This window comes from Heptranchias perlo, chromosome 16 (genome assembly GCF_035084215.1).
Source record: "Heptranchias perlo isolate sHepPer1 chromosome 16, sHepPer1.hap1, whole genome shotgun sequence".
Lineage (NCBI taxonomy): Eukaryota > Metazoa > Chordata > Chondrichthyes > Hexanchiformes > Hexanchidae > Heptranchias > Heptranchias perlo.
Window position 1 is genome coordinate 47,237,118 of NC_090340.1, and position 19,965 is coordinate 47,257,082.

A 19,965-nucleotide genomic window follows, 5' to 3' on the forward strand; every position below is an offset into this window, starting at 1 on the left:
GTCTGTGCCTGACATTGAGTGGAAGGTAAGTGGAATAAGGCTGGTAGATTTATGGCCATTTGTACCTGATTGTTCATACTAAAGCCATTATGGAATGATTAGAGAAAAAGGTGAAGCTTTAAGTCCAGTGAAAATCAATACAACTGTCTACAGCAATTCAGCTGCCTGAGTCGAGTACCATTAACTGGATCTTTATCCCGTCTTAGGTTACAGGGAGCTGGGTACAGGCTTGTTGCATGCCTACCTGAACAGTACTCCGAAGTCAGGATGTTAAGCCATTTTTCTCCCTTTTCATAAACCATGATTTTTGCTTTTAAAAATTGCCAGATTAGAAATTATACCCAATATTGTTAAAATTGTGTGAAAGCTGCTTGAAAATGACTTCTTAATGTTTGCCAGCAATTCCCACTGTTCTATTCCCCCTTAATATATCACCACATGTCTCTAGTAGAATCTTTACTATACCATGGCATCATAATATTGACATCCTCTGATACTGATACCAAAAGCAAACTGAAAGTCACACTAAATATCCTCAAATAAGGTATATATGTTATACTTTTTAACCATAAATACACATTTAACAAAGTGGCCCTTTTGGTTTGTGCTGTATTTCAAATTTCAATCATACATTTTATTTAAACACCATCACATTTTTGGTCTTCTCTGTGTTTGAAGGTTTTAATCCTATAAAAACAAAATTTTGCTTTATTTGTACCTTACACATGGATAATTCTCATTTCAGCAGTAAATTACTGTTCATGAGGGAAAGGAAGTTAGGAGGGAGGGAGCAAAGAAGTTCTCCAAATTAGTTCCACTGAAGCCTTTTACATCTATCCTCACATTCCCTACTCCCTCCTTTTTCTTTAAGAGAAATAATCAGCAAGTCGAATAATAGCACAGATCAATACTGGCACAAAAATCAAACATGGAGCTAGTTAACATCTATCCATTCGTGTTTAACCCTTTGAAGTTCAGTAACAATACACAGCCTTCCACACAGCATGGTCAAGGATGTTTGTTGGTCCATTTCTAGTAACGCATGCTGTAAAGTAGAAATAGAGCAACTGATTCTGCAGATGAGTGGAAACCATTTCTTAATTCATACCATGTGTGATCTTGAAAGAAGCTGAAAACAAACAGTTTGAACCTCTGGGATTTCTAGTAGGACTCTGTTCCTTTTGGTCAAAAAGCTGTCCCAGACCTCAAAGTCGGAGGTATTTCTGAGAAGTCTGACCTTACATTTGCCAGAAGGATAGTCTCCAAATATGTAGTGCTGCATATTTATATAGCCAGCAACAAAAATAAATTGAACATTAGTTATCTTAGCTGAAAGCTCCAACAATTAAAACCTTTATTTCTTAAGTTCTTAAAGCTGCAACTGTAGGACTCTAAAATCTAAACATAATCAAAAATGGAACAGAATCTGCTCCAAAGTCCCCACCAGAAATCCCACCCCTGTTTTTACCCCGTAAAAGCTACGTCAAACCGATTCATCAATCACAACTTACAAAAAGGACATTAAAATAATACAGAGCACAACATATCTGATTTTATAGTAAATATCATAAGAATTAGACATCTTTGTGTAAGGAAGAGAAATAAATTTTGATTAATGGCATTAAATCAATTTTACACTGTGCTCACAGACCAAGTTGACAGGCTTAATTTCTTTAAAATTAAAAACATCAGCATGTTGATTCCAAATACAATGACACAAACACCTAAATTCACACATATGGATGGGGTACAGGAGTAGTGGTGAGGCTTTTCCAGTATTAATAACAATAGGTCAATAAGTTCAACAGTATATATGATGATCATGAGGGCCAGACTATTCTAACCTGTCCCAATAAATTGTCCTAGTCTCCCACAACCCCACACATCTACCTGCCTTCATAAAATCGTTTCATTTTGTTCTACACATTTCTTTCTCAGAGAGAAAAGATGCAAGAGAGAAAAAGAAATAGAGAAAGAAAAATTGAATGAGAGAGAGAGAAAAAAATGAGAGTGGGGAGCGAGGGGGACGGGGCATGGAGCGAGAGGGGGGGGACGGGGCATGGAGCGAGAGGGGGGGGACAGGGCATGGAGAGAGGGGGGGGACGGAGCATGAAGAGAGAGGAGGGGAGAACGGGGTATGGAGAGAGGGGGGGATGGGGTATGGAGAGAGAGGGGGGACGGGGTATGGAGAGAGGGGGGGAACGGGGTATGGAGAGAGAGGGGGGGACGGGGTATGGAGAGTGAGGGGGGGACGGGGTATGGAGAGAGAGGGGGGGACGGGGTATGGAGAGAGAGGGGGGGACGGGGTATGGAGAGAGAGGGGGGGACGGGGTATGGAGCGAGAGAGGGGGGACGGGGCATGGCGCGAGAGGGGGGGACGGGGCATGGAGAGAGAGGGGGGACGGGGTAAGGAGAGAGAGGGGGGGACGGGGTATGGAGAGAGTGGGGGGAACGGGGTATGGAGAGGGGGGGAACGGGTTATGGAGAGAGAGGGGGGATGGGGTATGGAGAGAGAGGGGGGGACGGGGTATGGAGAGAGAGGGGGGGGAACGGGGTATGGAGAGAGAGGGGGGGGGAACGGGGTATGGAGAGAGAAGGAGGAGACAGGGTATGGAGAAAGAGGGGGGGAACGGGGTATGGAGAGAGAGTGGGGGATGGGGTATGGAGAGAGAGGGGGGGACGGGGTATGGAGCGAGAGGGGGGGGGACTGGGTATGGAGCGAGAGGGGGGGGATGGGGTATGGAGAGAGAGTGGGGGACGGGGTACGGAGAGAGAGGGGGGACGGGGTATGGAGGGGGGGGGGCGACGGGGTATGGAGAGAGAGTGGGGGGGGACGGGGTATGGAGAGAGAGTGGGGGGGGACGGGGTATGGAGAGAGAGTGGGGGGGGACGGGGTATGGAGAGAGAGTGGGGGGACGGGGTATGGAGAGAGAGGGGGGATGGGGAACGGAGAGAGAGAGGGGGGGACGGGGCATGAAGAGAGAGAGGGGGGGATGGGGTATGGAGAGAGAGAGGGGGGGACGGGGTATGGAGAGAGAGGGGGATGGGGTATGGAGAGGGGGGGGACGGGGTATGGAGAGAGAGGGGGATGGGGTATGGAGAGGGGGGGGACGGGGTATGGAGGGAGAGGGGGGACAGGGTATGGAGAGAGGGGGGGGACAGGGTATGGAGAGAGGGGGGGGACGGGGATGGGGGGGGGGAACGGGGAATGGAGGGGGAGGGGACGGGGAATGGAGGGAGAGGGGGTGGACGGGGAACGGAGAGAGAGGGGGACCGGGAATGGGAGAGAGAGGGGGACGGGGAAAGGTGAGAGAGGGGGACGGGGAAAGGTGAGAGAGGGGGACGGGGAAAGGAGATAGAGGGGGACGGGAAAAGGAGATAGAGGGGGACGGGAAAAGGAGATAGAGGGGGACGGGGAAAGGAGAGAGTGGGGGACGGGGAAAGGAGAGAGTGGGGGACGGGGAAAGGAGAGAGAGGGGGACGGGGAAAGGAGAGAGAGGGGGACGGGGAAAGGAGAGAGAGGGGGACGGGGAAAGGAGAGAGAGGGGGACGGGGAAAGGAGAGAGAGGGGGACGGGGAAAGGAGAGAGGGGGGGACGGGGAAAGGAGAGAGAGGGGGACGGGGAAAGGAGAGGGGGGGGGGCGGGGAATGGAGGGGGGGGACGGGGAATGGGGAGAGAGGGGGTGGACGGGGAACGGGAGAGTGGGGGACGGGGAACGGGAGAGTGGGGGATGGGGAAAGGAGAGAGAGGGGGGACGGGGTATGGAGAGAGAGGGGGGGACGGGGTATGGAGAGAGAGGGAGGACAGGGTATGGAGAGAGAGGGGGGACGGGGTATGGAGAGAGAGGGGGGACGGGGTATGGAGAGAGAGGGGGACGGGGTATGGAGAGAGAGGGGGACGGGGTATGGAGAGAGAGGGGGGGACGGGGAATGGAGCGAGGGGGTACGGGGAATGGGGGGGGGACGGGGAATGGAGGGGGAGGGGACGGAGAACGGAGAGAGAGGGGGTGGACGGGGAACGGAGAGAGAGGGGGACTGGGAATGGGAGAGAGAGGGGGACTGGGAATGGGAGAGAGAGGGGGACGGGGAAAGGAGAGAGAGGGGGACGGGAAAAGGAGAGAGAGGGGGACGGGGAAAGGAGAGAGAGGGGGACGGGGAAACGAGAGAGAAGGGGACGGGGAAAGGAGAGAGTGGGGGATGGGGAAAGGAGAGAGAGGGGGACGGGGAAAGGAGAGAGAGGGGGACGGGGAAAGGAGAGAGAGGGGAACGGGGAAAGGAGAGTGAGGGGGACGGGGAATGGAGAGAGAGGGGAAGGGGTGAGAGCGTGAGGAGAGCCAGGAGAGATTCGGGGAATGCTCCAGACAAGGCAAAGATAACAGGCAGGTATCACAGTAGAAGGGAGAGTTGCACAGCACACCTCTCATGGTGTTCCCTGTATATCTAACACTGTGAAGCGAGCAGGAGGAAGCATCTCTATTTTAAAAATGGAGCTTGAGCGTGGGGAGGCGCTGATGCATGTCAGCCAAACGGAAGGCGGTGAAGTGCAGGTACACTTCACAAAATTTAATCTTGGGTTGTGGGTGTCACTGGCAAGGCCGGCATTTATTGCCCATACCTCATTGCCCTGAAATCTTTACAGAAGTTTGATATGTCAGAGTGGCTTGTTAGGCCACTTCAGAGGACAGTTAAGAATCAACCCCTTGGAGTCACATATGGGCCGGACAGCAGGTTTAATTCTCTAAAGGACATTAGTGAACCAGTTGGGTTTTTATGACAATCCGACAGCTTCATGGTTACTTTTACTGATAGCAGCTTCTTTTTTTCAGAATTCCAGATTTTATTTTAAACTGAATTCAAATTCTCAACTGCCATGGTGGGATTTGAACTCACATTCTTTGGATTATTATGAAGCATGCAGGAAGGCTAAAAGAATCAGCAGAATCGTGAAATGAGGGTGAAAAGTCAGTATCAGTCAGGGGAGTAGGATCAGAGGCATGGAGCATTTTGAATGGAGTGATATGGATTGGGAGGGGAGGATCAACAGTGTGGAGCAAGTGACGTTCAACAAGGAAGTTCTGAGATATGCAGCATGTTAAGCTCTATGGAGTGCTCTGGGTTGTAGCCAAAGGTTCAGAAGTATGTAGCAGGTGGAATGGCTGGTTGAAAGTAAAAGCAGCAGGAATTATTTAGGAGCATGATGTTGGGCTAAGCAGATATGTGCTGGGGTACCTACTATTACTGGTCTACATAAAAAAACCTGGATTCAGAAACAAAATATAAGCTGGTCAAAATTACAGATGATAATAAACTGGGGTGGAGGATGGGGGAGGGGCGGAGGAGTCGTGTCTGATATAGCAGCCAAGAAATTACAGGAGATCCTGGACAATAGTTGCAAGTGGGCAGATAAAATTCAATAAAGATATGTACAGGGTCTTATACATTGGAGGAATAAATGTGGGACACATTAATGAATGGTATTGAACTAGCTAGGGAAGAGGGTGAAAGAGATCATGGATTGATCAACAATGACCAAGTCAATGCAGAGCTGCGGTGAACAAACCAAATAGAATTCTGAGCTATATTGCCAAATCAGTCGACTATGAGTCTGAAGCCATCATGCTAAAGCTGCGATCTGGCTGCACCTTCTGCATTCAGCACTGGTCACCAAGGAAAATATCAAAGCTCTGGAAGTGGTGCAGAGAAAGGTCAAAAGGCAAATCTCTAATGCCAGAGGACTGAGTTATGAGGAAAAGCTAGAAAATTTAAGACTCTTCAGCCTAGAAAGGAGGCGAATAGGAAGGGACCTTATGGAAATATATGATCCTAAGTGGTAAATCCTAAGCACTATTTCAAGTTAAACTGTAACTGCAGAACAAGTGGATATGGGAGCACAGGAACAAACTGGTAGAAAAGAAGTTCACAGCTGATGTCAGGAAATATTTCTTCTTAGAAAGAGTAGTTGGTACCCAGGATAGTGGAGGTAAAAAATTAAGTCATTCAAGAGGCAGTCAGATATGTGGGGCAAGATTATAGGTTTCTATGGAAGAATGAGCTAGATGGGCCAAATGGCCTCTGTGATGTATACTTGTCTTTATGAACTTTGTATAGAGTGAAGGAGAGTGTTGAGAGAGGCATGCAGCACGTGGATTGAACTGATATTGTGTAATCAGTAGGAGAGAGAGAAGTGTGAGTGAAAAAGGAGGATCAGAAGCATGGAGTAAGTGGGAGAAGAAAGTGATGAGTTCATAGTACTGTCTTATTTTCACCTAACAAATTGATCCTCAGAATTATGTATAGTTTTCTGCAGCCCCAAGGAGGTGCTGCAATGGGAGGCAACATCTGAACCCCAGGATTTAATTAATTGGCTAAAATGGATGATGGTATTGATTATTGAGTCGGGCAATCAGTCATGTGAAACTTGTTGAGCAATTGCCTGAAAGGCCAGTCTTCAGAAAGGTTGATGTTGAACCCTGATTAAATAGATAGGTTTTTCTTTTAAAAAAGCAAAATAATTTGTTCTCTTGTGACACTCCCTTACGCTTATATTAAATGCAGAATCCTCAGGTCGCCCAATAGTCTAATTGCACCATTTGAACTGACAGCAGTAAAATCAAACATTTTTTCTTTGCTCCCTAAACCAAAATATATCTAACTTTAGCAATTATTTTCTCATCTAAGCCCACCTCTTCTGGGACTATTGTCATAACCAATTTTACAGCAAGCATTCATTTTAACTGCCACATTTTTGGATAATTTAAACCATATATAAACATTCTAATTGTCATTGCATTTTTGCAGGGAAGGCTTATTTCAAAGGTTAAAATGACCACCAAAGAACTATCCTCCAATACAGATTACTTTTTATTGAGTTACAATACAAGGAGGATTTAATGGTTGCTGTCCAATGCCATTAGAGAAGGTCTGCATTGGGAAGACGCTGCTTTCCTTACCTTATATAGTTTCAAGCTGGCCTCATGCCTTGAGTTGACAGTGTGCAGTCGCAGCTTCTCAATGCTGTTGGTGTAGTAGTCGCATGCGTTGCATTTCAAGTGCACTGGGTTCCCAATGGCCACGCATTTCAGTCGCCACTCATTGGCCTTGCCCCCTTCCTTGATGTGTGCCACGAGCTGGTATTTTTGCACATGCTTATCTGTCTTACAGTGCAACTGGAAGTTGGCCTTGAGCTGGGTGTTGTAGCGGCAGAGCTTACACTGGTAGGAGTCACCAATGACTGCTTTCCACTCCTCCTCGGGCAGGTGGCGTTCAATGTTCATGTGCAGACTGAGTGTCTCTAGGTTGTCTGTAGTGAATCGGTTGCAGACCGCACACTGGAAAAGCTTCAAAGAAGGGTCATTCGTGGTTGTGAACGTTTCGCCAAGGTTCATGAGTTCTTCTGACACCAACTGCCCGCCTCCCAGTCGCATGTCAAGAGGAATCTCACCACCAACTGCAGAAAACCAAAGAATAAAAAGGAAAAATGAAATGCTTAGTAGCAGCTCCAAAAAGGATGAAAAGTGATGTTTATACCCTGTAAGATGTTGACCTTGTAACAAACCCGCTGATCTGACAATCTGAATTCCTCTTCTAAAGCTAACATTGACAATACTACATCTGTTAATGAGGTCAAATATACCCACCAATATCTGAGGACAATATTTGCAGCTTGGAAGGACTTTATGCTAATGAAGTGGCAAATCTGCTGCCATGTTCAACTGGTAGAGACGATAGTGACAGATGCATATTCATTTGATTTGTTGATGGTAAGCTGTGCATAAGAGTCTGCTTTAGGCTCATTTCCCTGAATATAAGACTGAGATGGTCAAAACTCATTTTACTTGTGATCAGTTATTAGCCTTCAGGGACAGTGATTCCTATCAGCTAATGCCAGATTAGATTTAAACTTTAGCCTCTACAGGTTTCAAAGCTAAACACGCAGCCATGCACGTAGCGATAGGATACATGGTCAAAACATGGCCAATCAAGCTCAAAATTACTTGCATTTGTGTGTCCTGTGTCAGCAATTTTAATAGCAACACCATTTTGGAATGCAGTTTTTTAAAAAAAATATAGATCCATTATTCGTTTTTAATTATTGCCAGCAAGCAGCCAGGTATATTGATGACGATGACCATTTTGGTGTCAGCTTTAAAAGAGGTTGCAGTAGATAATGAACCTGTCCTGGAATCTAACACTTTTACAATTATCTGGGCACCATGATGCAGCTCATGTCAAAATCAATTGAAACGAATAATATTTTTAGCCCACAGCAGCACCACAGCAGGTACTTTATGTTTTTTTTTTAATCTGTCATTGGGATATGGGGGTCGCTGGCAAGGCCAGCATTTATTGCCCATCCCCAATTGCCCTTGAGAAGGTGGTGGTGAACCGCCGCCTTAAACCGCTGCAGTCCGTGTGGTGAAGGTTCTCCCACAGTGCTGTTAGATAGGGAGTTCCAGGATTTTAACTCAGCGACAATGAAGGAACGGCGATATTTCCACGTCACTTGGAGTTGTGTGACTTGGAGGGGAACGTGCAGGTGGTGGTGTTCCCATGCGCCTGCTGCCCTTGTCCTTCTAGTTGGTAGAGATTGTGGGTTTGGAAGGTGCTGTCGAAAAAGCCTTGGCAAGTTGCTTTAGTGCATCCTGTAGATGGTACACACTGTAGCCACAGTGCGCCGGTGGTGAAGGGAGTGAATGTTTAGGGTGGTGGATGGGGTGCCAATCAAGCAGGCTGCTTTGTCCTGGATGGTGTCAAGCTTCTTAAATTTTATTGGAGCTGCAAGTGGAGAGTATTCCATCACACTCCTGACTTGTGCCTTGTAGGTGGTGGAAAGGCTTTGGGGAGTCAGGAGGTGAGACATTCGCCGCAGAATACCCAGCCTCTGACCTGCTCTCATAACCACAGTATTTATATGGCTGGTCCAGTTAAGTTTCTGGTCAATGGTGATCCCCAGGACGTTGATGATGGGGGATTTGGCGATGGTAATGCCGATGAATGTCAATGGGAGGTGGTTAGACTCTCTCTTGTTGGAGATGGTCATTGCCTGGCGCTTGTCTGGCCCAAATGTTACTTGCCACTCATCAGCCCAAGTCTGGATGTTGTCCAGGTCGTGCTGCATGCAGGCATGGACTGCTTCATTATCTGAGAGGTTGTGAATGGAACTGAACCCTGACTGTGACACTGTACCAAGAATTTTTCCACATATTACCCATTTTCTACATATTTTCCATGAATTTTCTACATATTACTCATTTTGTTGAGGACTGCAAGATTTCTCAAAGTATTAGTAATGATTAGGCCTAAATAAAATGCTGAAAGTACTCTAGGTCAATCAGCATCTGGAAGAGAAATGACAGGTTAACACTTTCAGTAAATACCCTTTTAATGAACTTCTAACTGATGGTCTCATTCCAAAACATGAAACTGTCTTTTCTCTTTTTAGTTACTGACAGAATTATTGGGTATTTCCAACACTTTCTGTTTTTATCTCAGATATCCACCATTTGCAATTTTTGATATTATCTTTGAATGAAATGCTGTTAATGTACAATAAGGGCTTTTTTGGCCAATACAAAGTGTAGAATGGTAACTCAAAACTGGTCCTAATCTTTTGATTGGCATAGACACAAGAGAAAGAATAACACTCTTAATATTTTCAGCTACAGGATGAACAATAGGTAGCTCGGGAAAAAGAAGCCAAGTTAGTTAAAAAAAATACACAAAGCAGTTTTAAATAGCTGTTGTGAAACTTGTGTTATGTTTCAGCAACAGCAGAGAGGTAGAGCTAATTATCCCATTACTGCGTCAATACATCCATTTAACAGAGTTGTGTCAGTGCCAGTGCGATGGGTGATCTCATCAGTGGAAGGTGAAAACCTCTGTGCTGTAGAGATCTGTCTAATGCCTCTTACTACACAATCTTTAATACATCATTGACCAGACAAAACCAAGAGCTGACCTTGTCCAACTTACAGTAAATTAATAACAACAAGCTCTTTATTTATAGCATAAAAGCTCTATAACTGTGAATGGTACTTCTCAATGTCTCAAAATTCAGATCTTAGGAAGAATTAACTTTAAATTCAGTATTGAGTTTTATACTCTTATTAAAAAATATACTTATTATGTGTTCCACGCCCCCCCCCCCTCCTCCCCCCGCAACTGAAACCCCTCATTTCAGGTTTTCTTTCCCCCAGAAATGAAGTTCAATTCTCCATCTAGTGGTCTGGCTGAGAACTGGGTGAACCCATCCAGTGAGAGCATGTGCAATATTGAAATAACTGTCAGTTAGGATTCAGACGCCTAAAGGTAATCATTGGGCCATTTGGTCCAACCAGAATCCTGTAATGAACTCAAATTTGTCAGTGGAAACAGCCTTATAAAATTATCTTCTCCAGAGGATTAAAAACAAAATTCAGGTAGCAGAAAAGGACCCGAAGTACAATGTCATCAGGACTTCTGGCTTGCAAGGTACAAATTTCCATCGATGTCAGTTTGAATCAAAGAAGGCAGTAGAAATGCAGCTTTGCAACTTTGTTTATGATCAAGCGCTATTCCCTCTTCAAAGGAGCAGGATGTTACTCTCACTCGGTCTCCACCAATTTTGCTCTTCAGCTGACTGCTAGAAAGTATAACAGAGGTGAAGGGACATGGGATAACTCACTGTCAACTTACCCATTTGGGAAGCACCTGGTCTCCAGGCTGCTTCAGCTGGTTCAGGAACTCATTATGCAACTATCATAGGGAGAAATCCACTTTCTACCCCTTTATGGCACAATGCCATCATGCCTCTACCAAAGTACTGCTATGTAAACAAACGTGCACTCTGCCACCACCACTTTTGATTGTTCGAAGTCAACACGATGGTCATGGCAATAGCTTAGTCTTCTCCAAGCCCCATAAACTTTCTCCACAGCATTGATATCAGGACTTACTGCCTTTAAAATTGAATCATCATGCTGACCCTCTACATATTAATCAATGCACATTAAAATGTATTTAAATCTAAACTTAGCCTAGTACTTCAGTTAAGGGGAGATTTTGGCTTCAGTTCTCTCCAAGTATGTTTTATGAGAGTTGTGATGGTCCTGTCCTGTCATCACACACTGAGTCTTGCTTTTGGCCTTCTCCATTGATATTGAAGAAACTCAATCAAAAGCATCATCTCATGTATTGTTGGCTCTGCGTTTGTCTGCTGATTAAAATGGACATACACCTGCTATTTGGCTCCTTGAGCTTTCAGCCAAATTAGCTAATGCATTTGTGTATGTGACAGACATTTAATGTGGATTATCTCTATAATATATTTTGTAGCAGGTAACACAGTGGGACCTGCATCAATCTCTTCCTCCACCCCTTCTGACTCTCATTTCATTATCTTGCTGTAGACACATGCAAGAGGATTGGTGGGAGTCACAATGGAACAGTCAGCTCAAAGCAGCACTGACAAATGCCTGGGAACAGACTGCCCAGCCATCTCCATGGCCATAGTTGGTGCATGACCCAAGAATAAAATATAAATGTAAGCACAGAAAGTTACAACAGCACAGAACAACTGTATCAGTGCACACTAAATTTAGGGCAATTTTGAGCCTTAAACCTTGGACTTGAAACTGTCTTCTGCAGTCAACATTTTCAATCAGCAGAATGAATGATGAGGCAGAGAAGAGTGTTCAGTAGCTGATGGATTGAAGTATTAAATGAACAATGAAAATCTGTACTTTTACAGCAAAGGTCTGTGTGAAAGCATTTCCAATATGAATTTGATAGAAACTCTGAATTCTGCAATATTTATATTAAATTGAATACATTAAATTTGCAAAAATACAAGCAGCTCAACATGCAAATGATAAATAAAACTAAGCAATACCTTTTAAAGAACACACACACACACACACACACACACACACACACACACACACAAATAAACCGAAGATGGGGTGCTGCAACTTTCCATGACAGAATAAGAAAAAAAACAGCGAGAAGGAAGAGAGACTAAACACAGGCAGAGATTCATTTGCTGGCATATTTTAGCACAGAAGTATTTATAAATGACAGGTTGTCTAGAAATCTAAAAAATTTGCAGTATTTCCAAACATTCAAGACACTCTAATATTATACGTTTGTGAAAGGTATACAATTTCTATCAGTATTGGTTTAATTCACTTGGTTTATATAAAAGACTCAAAATTTGTTTTACTTTGTGCAGTTGAACCACTATTATAGTAACAATGAAAGATTTGTATGCACGGGGAAAGGACAGTTTGAGGCATACGCTACAAATATTAACATGTCGTGGATCTTTGAACCTAACTTTCCAACTTTTTCCCCCAATCTCCAATCAATAATTATCAACATATAAGAGCAGGCACAAATGGAGTTTGAAACATTTGTTCATGTTTTGGTGCCTTCCGTAACTCACAAGCCACAAAGATTCTAAGAATAGGCTTTGATTTTTATTACTACAGGTATGGGAAGGGGGAACAAGGGAAGAATTTCCCCGGTCATTATGTGTCGCAGCATCTAAAAAGCATTGAGAAAGAATTAGATTATAATTTGGCTATACACAACAACCAGAGCAACTCTTCCCCAGTGGTTTACAAGAGGTATAAAGAAAGCTCTCTGAGGTATTTAATGGCACATTATTGGCATATTGTATGGGTTACCCACAAAGCATCTCTTTGGTCGAGAGCCCTAGCTTTAACATCTGTATATTCTCTTTAGATCAAACGTGGCCAAGAGCTCTTGCTTTACTATTTTTATACCATGGGATACATACTCAATTTTCAGAGAACTATTTTCTTTGCATCTATGGACAGAACAGGATTTGCTTATCATTTAAAATCTCAATAGTCATTTTTCTTTCACCCACTCATTGGAAACTACCTTGTCACCAATGAATAGGAGAACCAAGTTAACCTTGCAGTCACAGAGACGACAAAAGAACAAATTCTTTCTGCTAATTTCAGGAGCCATTATGATTTACCAGCTCCTCACTTTTAATCTTATTTATTGACTTATTCTAAGTTAAACTAAAATCTAATTATTTTTGTTGTATTAACTTTGTGATTTCAGTTATTTGGTCAAGTTTGGCCATAAGTTAATTATCATATGAAATGGAGCCCTAACATCTGTATCTGCTCTTCATATTCTTCCCTTTGTAGCCTTCTAGGCCATGCACCTGGGATACTGATTGAGAGGGAAGGGAAGTAACTATGGACAACTTCATGGACACTGCCAATTCTGCCCTCTGTCCAGCAAGGGGTGCTGAGGTGTAACTTTGGGTACGGTAGCATAGTGGTTATGTTAGTGGACTAGTAATCCAGAGGCTTGGACTAATATTCTGGAGTCATGAGTTTAAATCCCGCCACGGCAGCTGGGGAATTTAAATTCAATTAATTAAATAAAATCTGGAATAAAAAAAACGAGAATCAATAATGGTGGCCATGAAACTACATGATTATCGTAAAAACCCATCTGGTTCACTAATGTCCTTTAGGGAAGGAAACCTGCCGTCCTTACCCGGTCTGACCTATATGTGACTCCAGATCCACAGCAATGTGGTTGATTCTTAATCGCCCTCTGAAATGGCCTAGCAAGCCACTCAGTTGTTCAAGGCGGCGGCTCACCACCACCTTCTCAAGGGCAATTAGGGATGAGCAATAAATGCTGGCCTTGCCAGTGACGCCCACATCCCATGAACGAATAAAAAAAACTTGTGATGAATGAATCTTGCAATGTTTTCTCTTCCCCCGCCCCCCCCCCCACACACTGACTAAGCACCTTATTTGTGCTTGAATTAGTGGAGATTGCTTTATTATGTTTGCAGTTTGTTTCCAGCCAATAAGATAATTTTCAACAATCCAAACACTTGGAGCAGCGACAGCGTGAGCTTCATGCACCATAATAATTCTTATGGTAAGTGCTTAAACCAAACTGAAACCAGTTTACAAATTTCTAAGCAGACCATATTAAGTGTATTGTAAAGGGTGTGTAATATACTTTGAGACATCCACACTGTGCACTGACATGTATCAGTAAGAAAGTCAAGTCAGTAGGGTATCAATGATGAAGTAAAATGGGAGCCTGGATAGTGCAGTGGGGTAGACACAGGCTTTTTAGCTTTAGGAGCTGGATTCAAATTTATCTCAGACTGATGGGATGAAAGACTCCCCTGTCTGTTGGCTGTGAGGGGACATGTAATAAGTTTGGGCAGTTTCAATTTAGTTTGTAGTGAGCCCACAGCACTAAAGGGACCCTAATATTTGCTAATCTCACTCACATCAAGTACAAGATGGCTACTGTGAGAAATGGTAAGGGCCCTAAGATTGGGACTGAGGCATATTTTTGGGGCAAAGGTTACCTTTTCATCTAACTGTGCTATACATGGCCTGAAGTGCTCCATTCCTCTGTGGCGTCATTCCTCACCTTAGTAAGTACAAAATTCACAAAAAATAACAAATGTTCTGAAGGATGATAAAACATGAGGTGGGGTCCAGGGATTCACAGAGATCTGAAACAGACTGGATTATCCTGTACCACTGTATACTTTAGGCTTAACATTGGTGACCCTCAATGACCCAGCTGATTAAGGAATTGGATACATGAATGAAGTCTGAATCTGCCAAGATTTTAAATGCTAACCACAGAAGTGCAAGAGATGACAGTAAAACTTGTTGTTTCTGAAAGAGTTTGACAACTGTAGGCACAACATAGCTTTGGAGACTGCTTCAGGATAAGTTCGAATGAACTGGGAATGACATTATATAAAGGGCTTACTGGTATTACACATCTTAGAATGTAAGCATTCTAATTCATATGAGAATTAAACAGATGGTAAAAATTAGTTACAGCGATCAATTTTTAATTGTTGTGAAGCAGCGCGGGTTAAACAAGCCTGTGCAAAAACACATTGGCACTTATCAAGCAAACTACTGCAGGTGTCTACAATACAATATAATTAACTCTTTGTGTTCTAGCCAATAACAAAATTTATTGCAGCAATTTAGAAAACCTTTAAAAAAGCTCCTAAAAATTTCAATTATAATTTTGACAAAACATGTATGGGAAAATAAATCACAGTATGGAGTTACGATTTAAAAACTACGCAGACATTAAACTGTTTATAAAAAAAAGGGTAAATTCTACATGGAACCAATATAAATACAAGTAATTGTAAAGTAGGAGCATTTCAGCCTTTAGCCCAATTATAATGTTGGTTATTTCTTATCTTGTGAACATCTATATTACTGTATAATTTTTACATTATTCCTAATTAAACTAAGGACCACCTGAGCCCAATTTTGCAACCTCCTCTAGCTTTCTTTCCCCCTACTTTGGCAATCTGCCACTATTACCACAGGGGACCCAGCAAATCCAACAAGCACTGTTGGTCCTATTACCAAGAGGTTCTTTCTAACAATATTACTGAAAAAATAACTGAGCCTCCAGATCCCACTACATGAGCTCAGTGACAGATGTCATAGGATTCAGCACAATGTGTTAAAATATGCTAGGGCACTCTGATCTTTTTTAATCACTTTGTAGGAGATTACATTTAATATATTATAATGTGCTCTGGCAGAAATCCAAGTCTAATATTCTTGCAAGAACATGCTACTGTTAATAATACAGGAATATGGCTGATTTTCTTCCCCCCACTGAGAGCTACTGTATCAACAGACAAAATGCTGCCAGAATCACGGGGAAAAACTTTTGTGAAAACTGGAACGATGCATCATAGATTTTTGGACACTAAGGGAATCAAGGGATGTGGGGATAGGGCGGGAAAGTGGAGTTGAGGTAGAAGATCAGCCATGATCTTAGTGAATAGCAGAACAGGTTCGAGGGGCCGTATGGTCTACTCCTGCTCCTATTTATTATGTTCTTATTCCCAGTGTGTTAGGGTGGGGGGGCGCTGTTTTTTAAATAGTTTTTTGGGGTTGAATTATATTCCCAATAAATTTAGGGTTTTTTGTATAAAACCTTTCCAAAGTCTAACCTCTATCATCAGACCTGCACCACTATAGATTGATTCTTTGTTGCATTATTCTGCTGTGAAAAGTGTGTAGTACACATTGGAGCATTTATTTTCTGTTCTCTATTAAATACAAAATTAATGCTGTAGTCATCAACAAAGGACAAACTTTAACTGTGTCTTGGTTAAAGTTTTAAAAAAATAGCAAACAAACAGGAACTCGAGTGACAAGACTGGCGGTAGATGGCCAGTTTGTAAGACAAGTTTCTCCTGGAATTTGTCTTTTGGCAAATAAAACGACTCTGATTGTTGGGGTAGTGGCAATAAATTGTTGGGTCTATTATTCGAAATACGAACATTCCAATACCAACTTGATTAGAATGAAGGGCGGCTGCAAAATATATAGCCTAAGATATAGCTTAAAAAAAATTGCTCAGGCAAACACGCTGAACATTTTAACCTTGAAAACATTCAAGCACCCCACAGCAATTTTATTTTTGTTTAATATTTGTTGAACATTTAGTAAACTTTATACAACTCATTTCCAACCTAACATTAAACTACAATACTTTGTGTGCTATACATTAGGACTCCATATTATATAGTGATTGTGGCTCCTTAGCTCTAGCGTTGCAGCGCCAGACATTCAATTAGAGGCTTTGAGTTTGAATCCTAGCCTCGATGCGTTTTACTGGTCTTCAGCCAAGCTCCTTGATGGTACTTGGTACTATCTTGTAGTACATAGTGCTCCATCCCGGGAGAGATGATAGGAACAATTTGTCAGGGTAATGCTTCAGCCTAAACTGCGGTGCCTCCAGTTAGCCAAGGCATCACAGCAGCCATGGAGATCTAGCTCCTTCTGCCCTCCTTGCTGTGATGTACACCAAGTACTTCCATCCAGCAAGAAATATCAATATAATGACTCTGTTGGTGCATAACTGAACTCCAAAGGCTCATGGCTTATAGTGCATTCCAACTCTTGCCTCTGAGTCAGAAGGTGGTGGATTCAAGCCCAACTCCAGAGACTTGAACAGATAATGTAGGCAGGCACCAGTGCAGTACTGAGGGAGTGCTGCGCTGTTAGTGGTGCTGTCTTTCAGATGAGATGTTAAACCAAGTTTGTCCTCTCAGGTGGACATCAAAGATCCCATGGCACTATTTCAAGAAGGGTCCCTGCCCTTCTTGAAATAGTGCCATGGGATCTTTGATGTCCACCTGAGAGGACAAACTTGGTTTAACATCTCATCTGAAAGACAGCACCACTAACAGCGCAGCACTCCCTCAGGCCAACATTTATCCCTCAACAAACACCTAAAACAGATTATTTGGTCTTTATTTCATTGCAGTTTGTGGGACCTTGCTTTGTGCAAATTGGCTCCCGTGTTTCCCTACATTCCAACAGTGACTATGCTCCAAAAGTACTTCATTGGCGGTGAAACCCTTTGGACGAAAGGTATTATATAATGCAAGTTTTTTATTTTTTTACTGTACAGTCATTTCAGTGAACACCAGTCAACACTGGTACAAGTGCAAATGTTGTATAAGTTATTTGCACTTACCAAGATAAAGTTGCATTCTGCATAAACACTGAAAGCATCTTGAAACTGTGCACAATGTAATATAAAACAATTTTCCAACAAATATTTACATACCTTTACTGCTGTAGAGGTATTTATTGTGAACTTTATGAATGCTTGTTGTAGTTAATATTTAAAAACTGTATAATGTTCCCTTCACCGTAAAATATTGATTAAAAAATGACTCGTTTGAGTGATATCTATATCAGCAATAAATGGTCATTTTTCTTGCAGAAGGCTAAAGTTTGCACTTAAACAGAAACTTTTTTTAATGTTAATCTTAGGATTTGGGCAATGCTAGCTAGGCTACATTTATTGCCCATTCCTACTTGCCCTGGTGGCGTTGGTGGGCCCTTATGGCATATGGTTGTACAACTGAGTAGCTTGCTTGGCCAATTTAAAGGGCATTAAGAGTTAACTAAGTAGAATGGGACAGGAGTCATGTCAGGCCACACTCAGTCGGGATTGCAGGTTCCATTCCCTGAGATTTAATTTTAAACAACCTAAAAAACAGTGATATAGAGCTCTCCCAAAAACTATAATGGATATAACTTTGTAATGAGTTCACTCCCAATACTTTTGACTTGCCCAATTCCGGATATGAACTTTCTAAACTCTGTGGAAAAAAGCCTTTCTTTCAATTTTTAATGAGGACATGCGTTGAAGATGTCTTCTTCTCATCATTATTAAATGTATTTATACAGGATACAAGGATTTTGATATAATAGACCAATATTTAACTTCTTATTGCCATGTCTTTAGGATTTTGAGGCTTTAGGAGTGTGCAAAACAAGACAAGAATGATACTGAAACTTTGATTTCTTAAGTTATCAGGATAGGCTTATAGAAAGAGTTAGGGTTATTCGTTTTGGAGAAACATGGGCTATGGGGAAATACAGTTCAGATTTTAAAAATTATAATAAAAGGGGTGGATGCAATAGATTTGGAGAAGATATTCAAAATGATGATGATAGGACTCCAGAATGGGTTGATAAAATACATAGGTAAAAAGAAAACAAGTTCGATGCAAGGACGTATTTCTTCTCTCAAATGATCTCTCTGGAATAGGCTACCAGCACATGTGGCAAGCACAGATACCCTACAATCCTCTCAAGAGGTTTGAAAAGTTCCTAAATGAGGAGTACACTAACATTACAAGGAGGACAGAGGTATGAGCTACAAACTTTTTGAACGTGCAATGGAGTTGGGGAGGAATTACCCAGAGTTTCTCCTGAAATTGTTTTTTCCCTTTTTTTGCCTACCCCAGGAATTAATATTATCAAAGGTTCGGAAGATGGTGAATTGAGATCATACTGCAAATGGAACAAGCACGGGTGGACCTGGCAGACTTTTCATGTCCTTTTTTGTGATAGCCTGACTTAGCTTACATGTGAACATTTTACTGAATCACAGGTCAATACTGACCCTTCTCACCTGTTCAAAAATTTTGGGCAATATTGAAGAGTAATAATGCACCATCTCACTTTTCAAATATGTTTAAAGGTTTTCTTGATCCTTCAAAGTCAGACTTTCGAGCAAGATGTTCAAATGAAACTGCCATTATCAACCCTGCAATAGCATTCAGGCTTACTTTAGGCTGAGGCCTGCTAACTGGTGGGTGTTCTTTCACCCAAGTAAAGACTTTGAATGACATCAATTACACAGTCTTGTGTCATAAATTATTCAAATTCAAATGATCTAGCATTGTAACATTGGATTCGGTCCTGCAGTTCAGGTTGATCTCAGACTGTTAGGGTTAGGGTTGTTTGCTCAAGGCCAAAATCTGAATATTTCACTAGGATCCTTATTAGAACTGTTACTACTTTTTCTAATGCATCAATGATCTTCCATTACTAACTCATTCCAGGTTTTCTAATATTTATGTAGATGATACTTGTAACTACCAGTTAGCAACTTCCCCTCTCCCTTTGCTGGTTCCTGGGGGACGCTCCTCTAAACTCATCAAGTGAAGCTTGAACATTTAAAAAAAAATAATAAAGAAAATGCAGCATCATCCAGTCTCATAACAAAATCAAATTTCACATTAAAATTAATGGGCAACGTGTTGATAATGGTGAAACAGCCAGATACACGGGAGACATTCTGGATGAAAATCTCAGTTTTAGAGCTCACAGTTAAAATATAAAAATTGGTCCAACATTCTTTTTAATTCAATTGCGTTTGATCTAGTCTTACTTTAAAACATGGTAAACTTTTTTCTTTAATACCCTCGTTACTGTTCACTTTATGTATTGTCTATCTATCTGGGGACAAGCATGCCAGACTGATTTACAGTTAACAGTTAAACTGTATAATAGAGGTCATCATATCCCTTTATAATGCAGACCTCAATTTACATCACTGCTATTTATTCGAAGACTATAAAATCTAGTCTTTTTATGAGAAGTTTAA

At 42.3% G+C, this 19,965-nt stretch overlaps 1 protein-coding gene and 1 long non-coding RNA gene across 3 annotated transcripts in view; one reads left to right on the top strand and one right to left on the bottom strand.

The window, feature by feature from the left end:
* The window catches only part of zfhx3b (zinc finger homeobox 3b), a 391,813-nt gene that overhangs the window by 258,597 nt on the left and 113,251 nt on the right, over nucleotides 1-19,965 (bottom strand). For both annotated transcript variants that reach the window (XM_067998085.1, XM_067998084.1), the window contains exon 3: nucleotides 6,951-7,447. In XM_067998085.1, coding sequence (XP_067854186.1) covers nucleotides 6,951-7,447 — 497 coding nt within the window. The remainder of the gene's footprint in view (nucleotides 1-6,950; nucleotides 7,448-19,965) is intronic.
* Nucleotides 13,813-19,912, top strand: LOC137333756 (uncharacterized). Its single transcript, XR_010965976.1, has 3 exons — nucleotides 13,813-13,917; nucleotides 17,323-17,429; nucleotides 18,821-19,912. It is a non-coding gene; the product is annotated as an uncharacterized lncRNA (long non-coding RNA).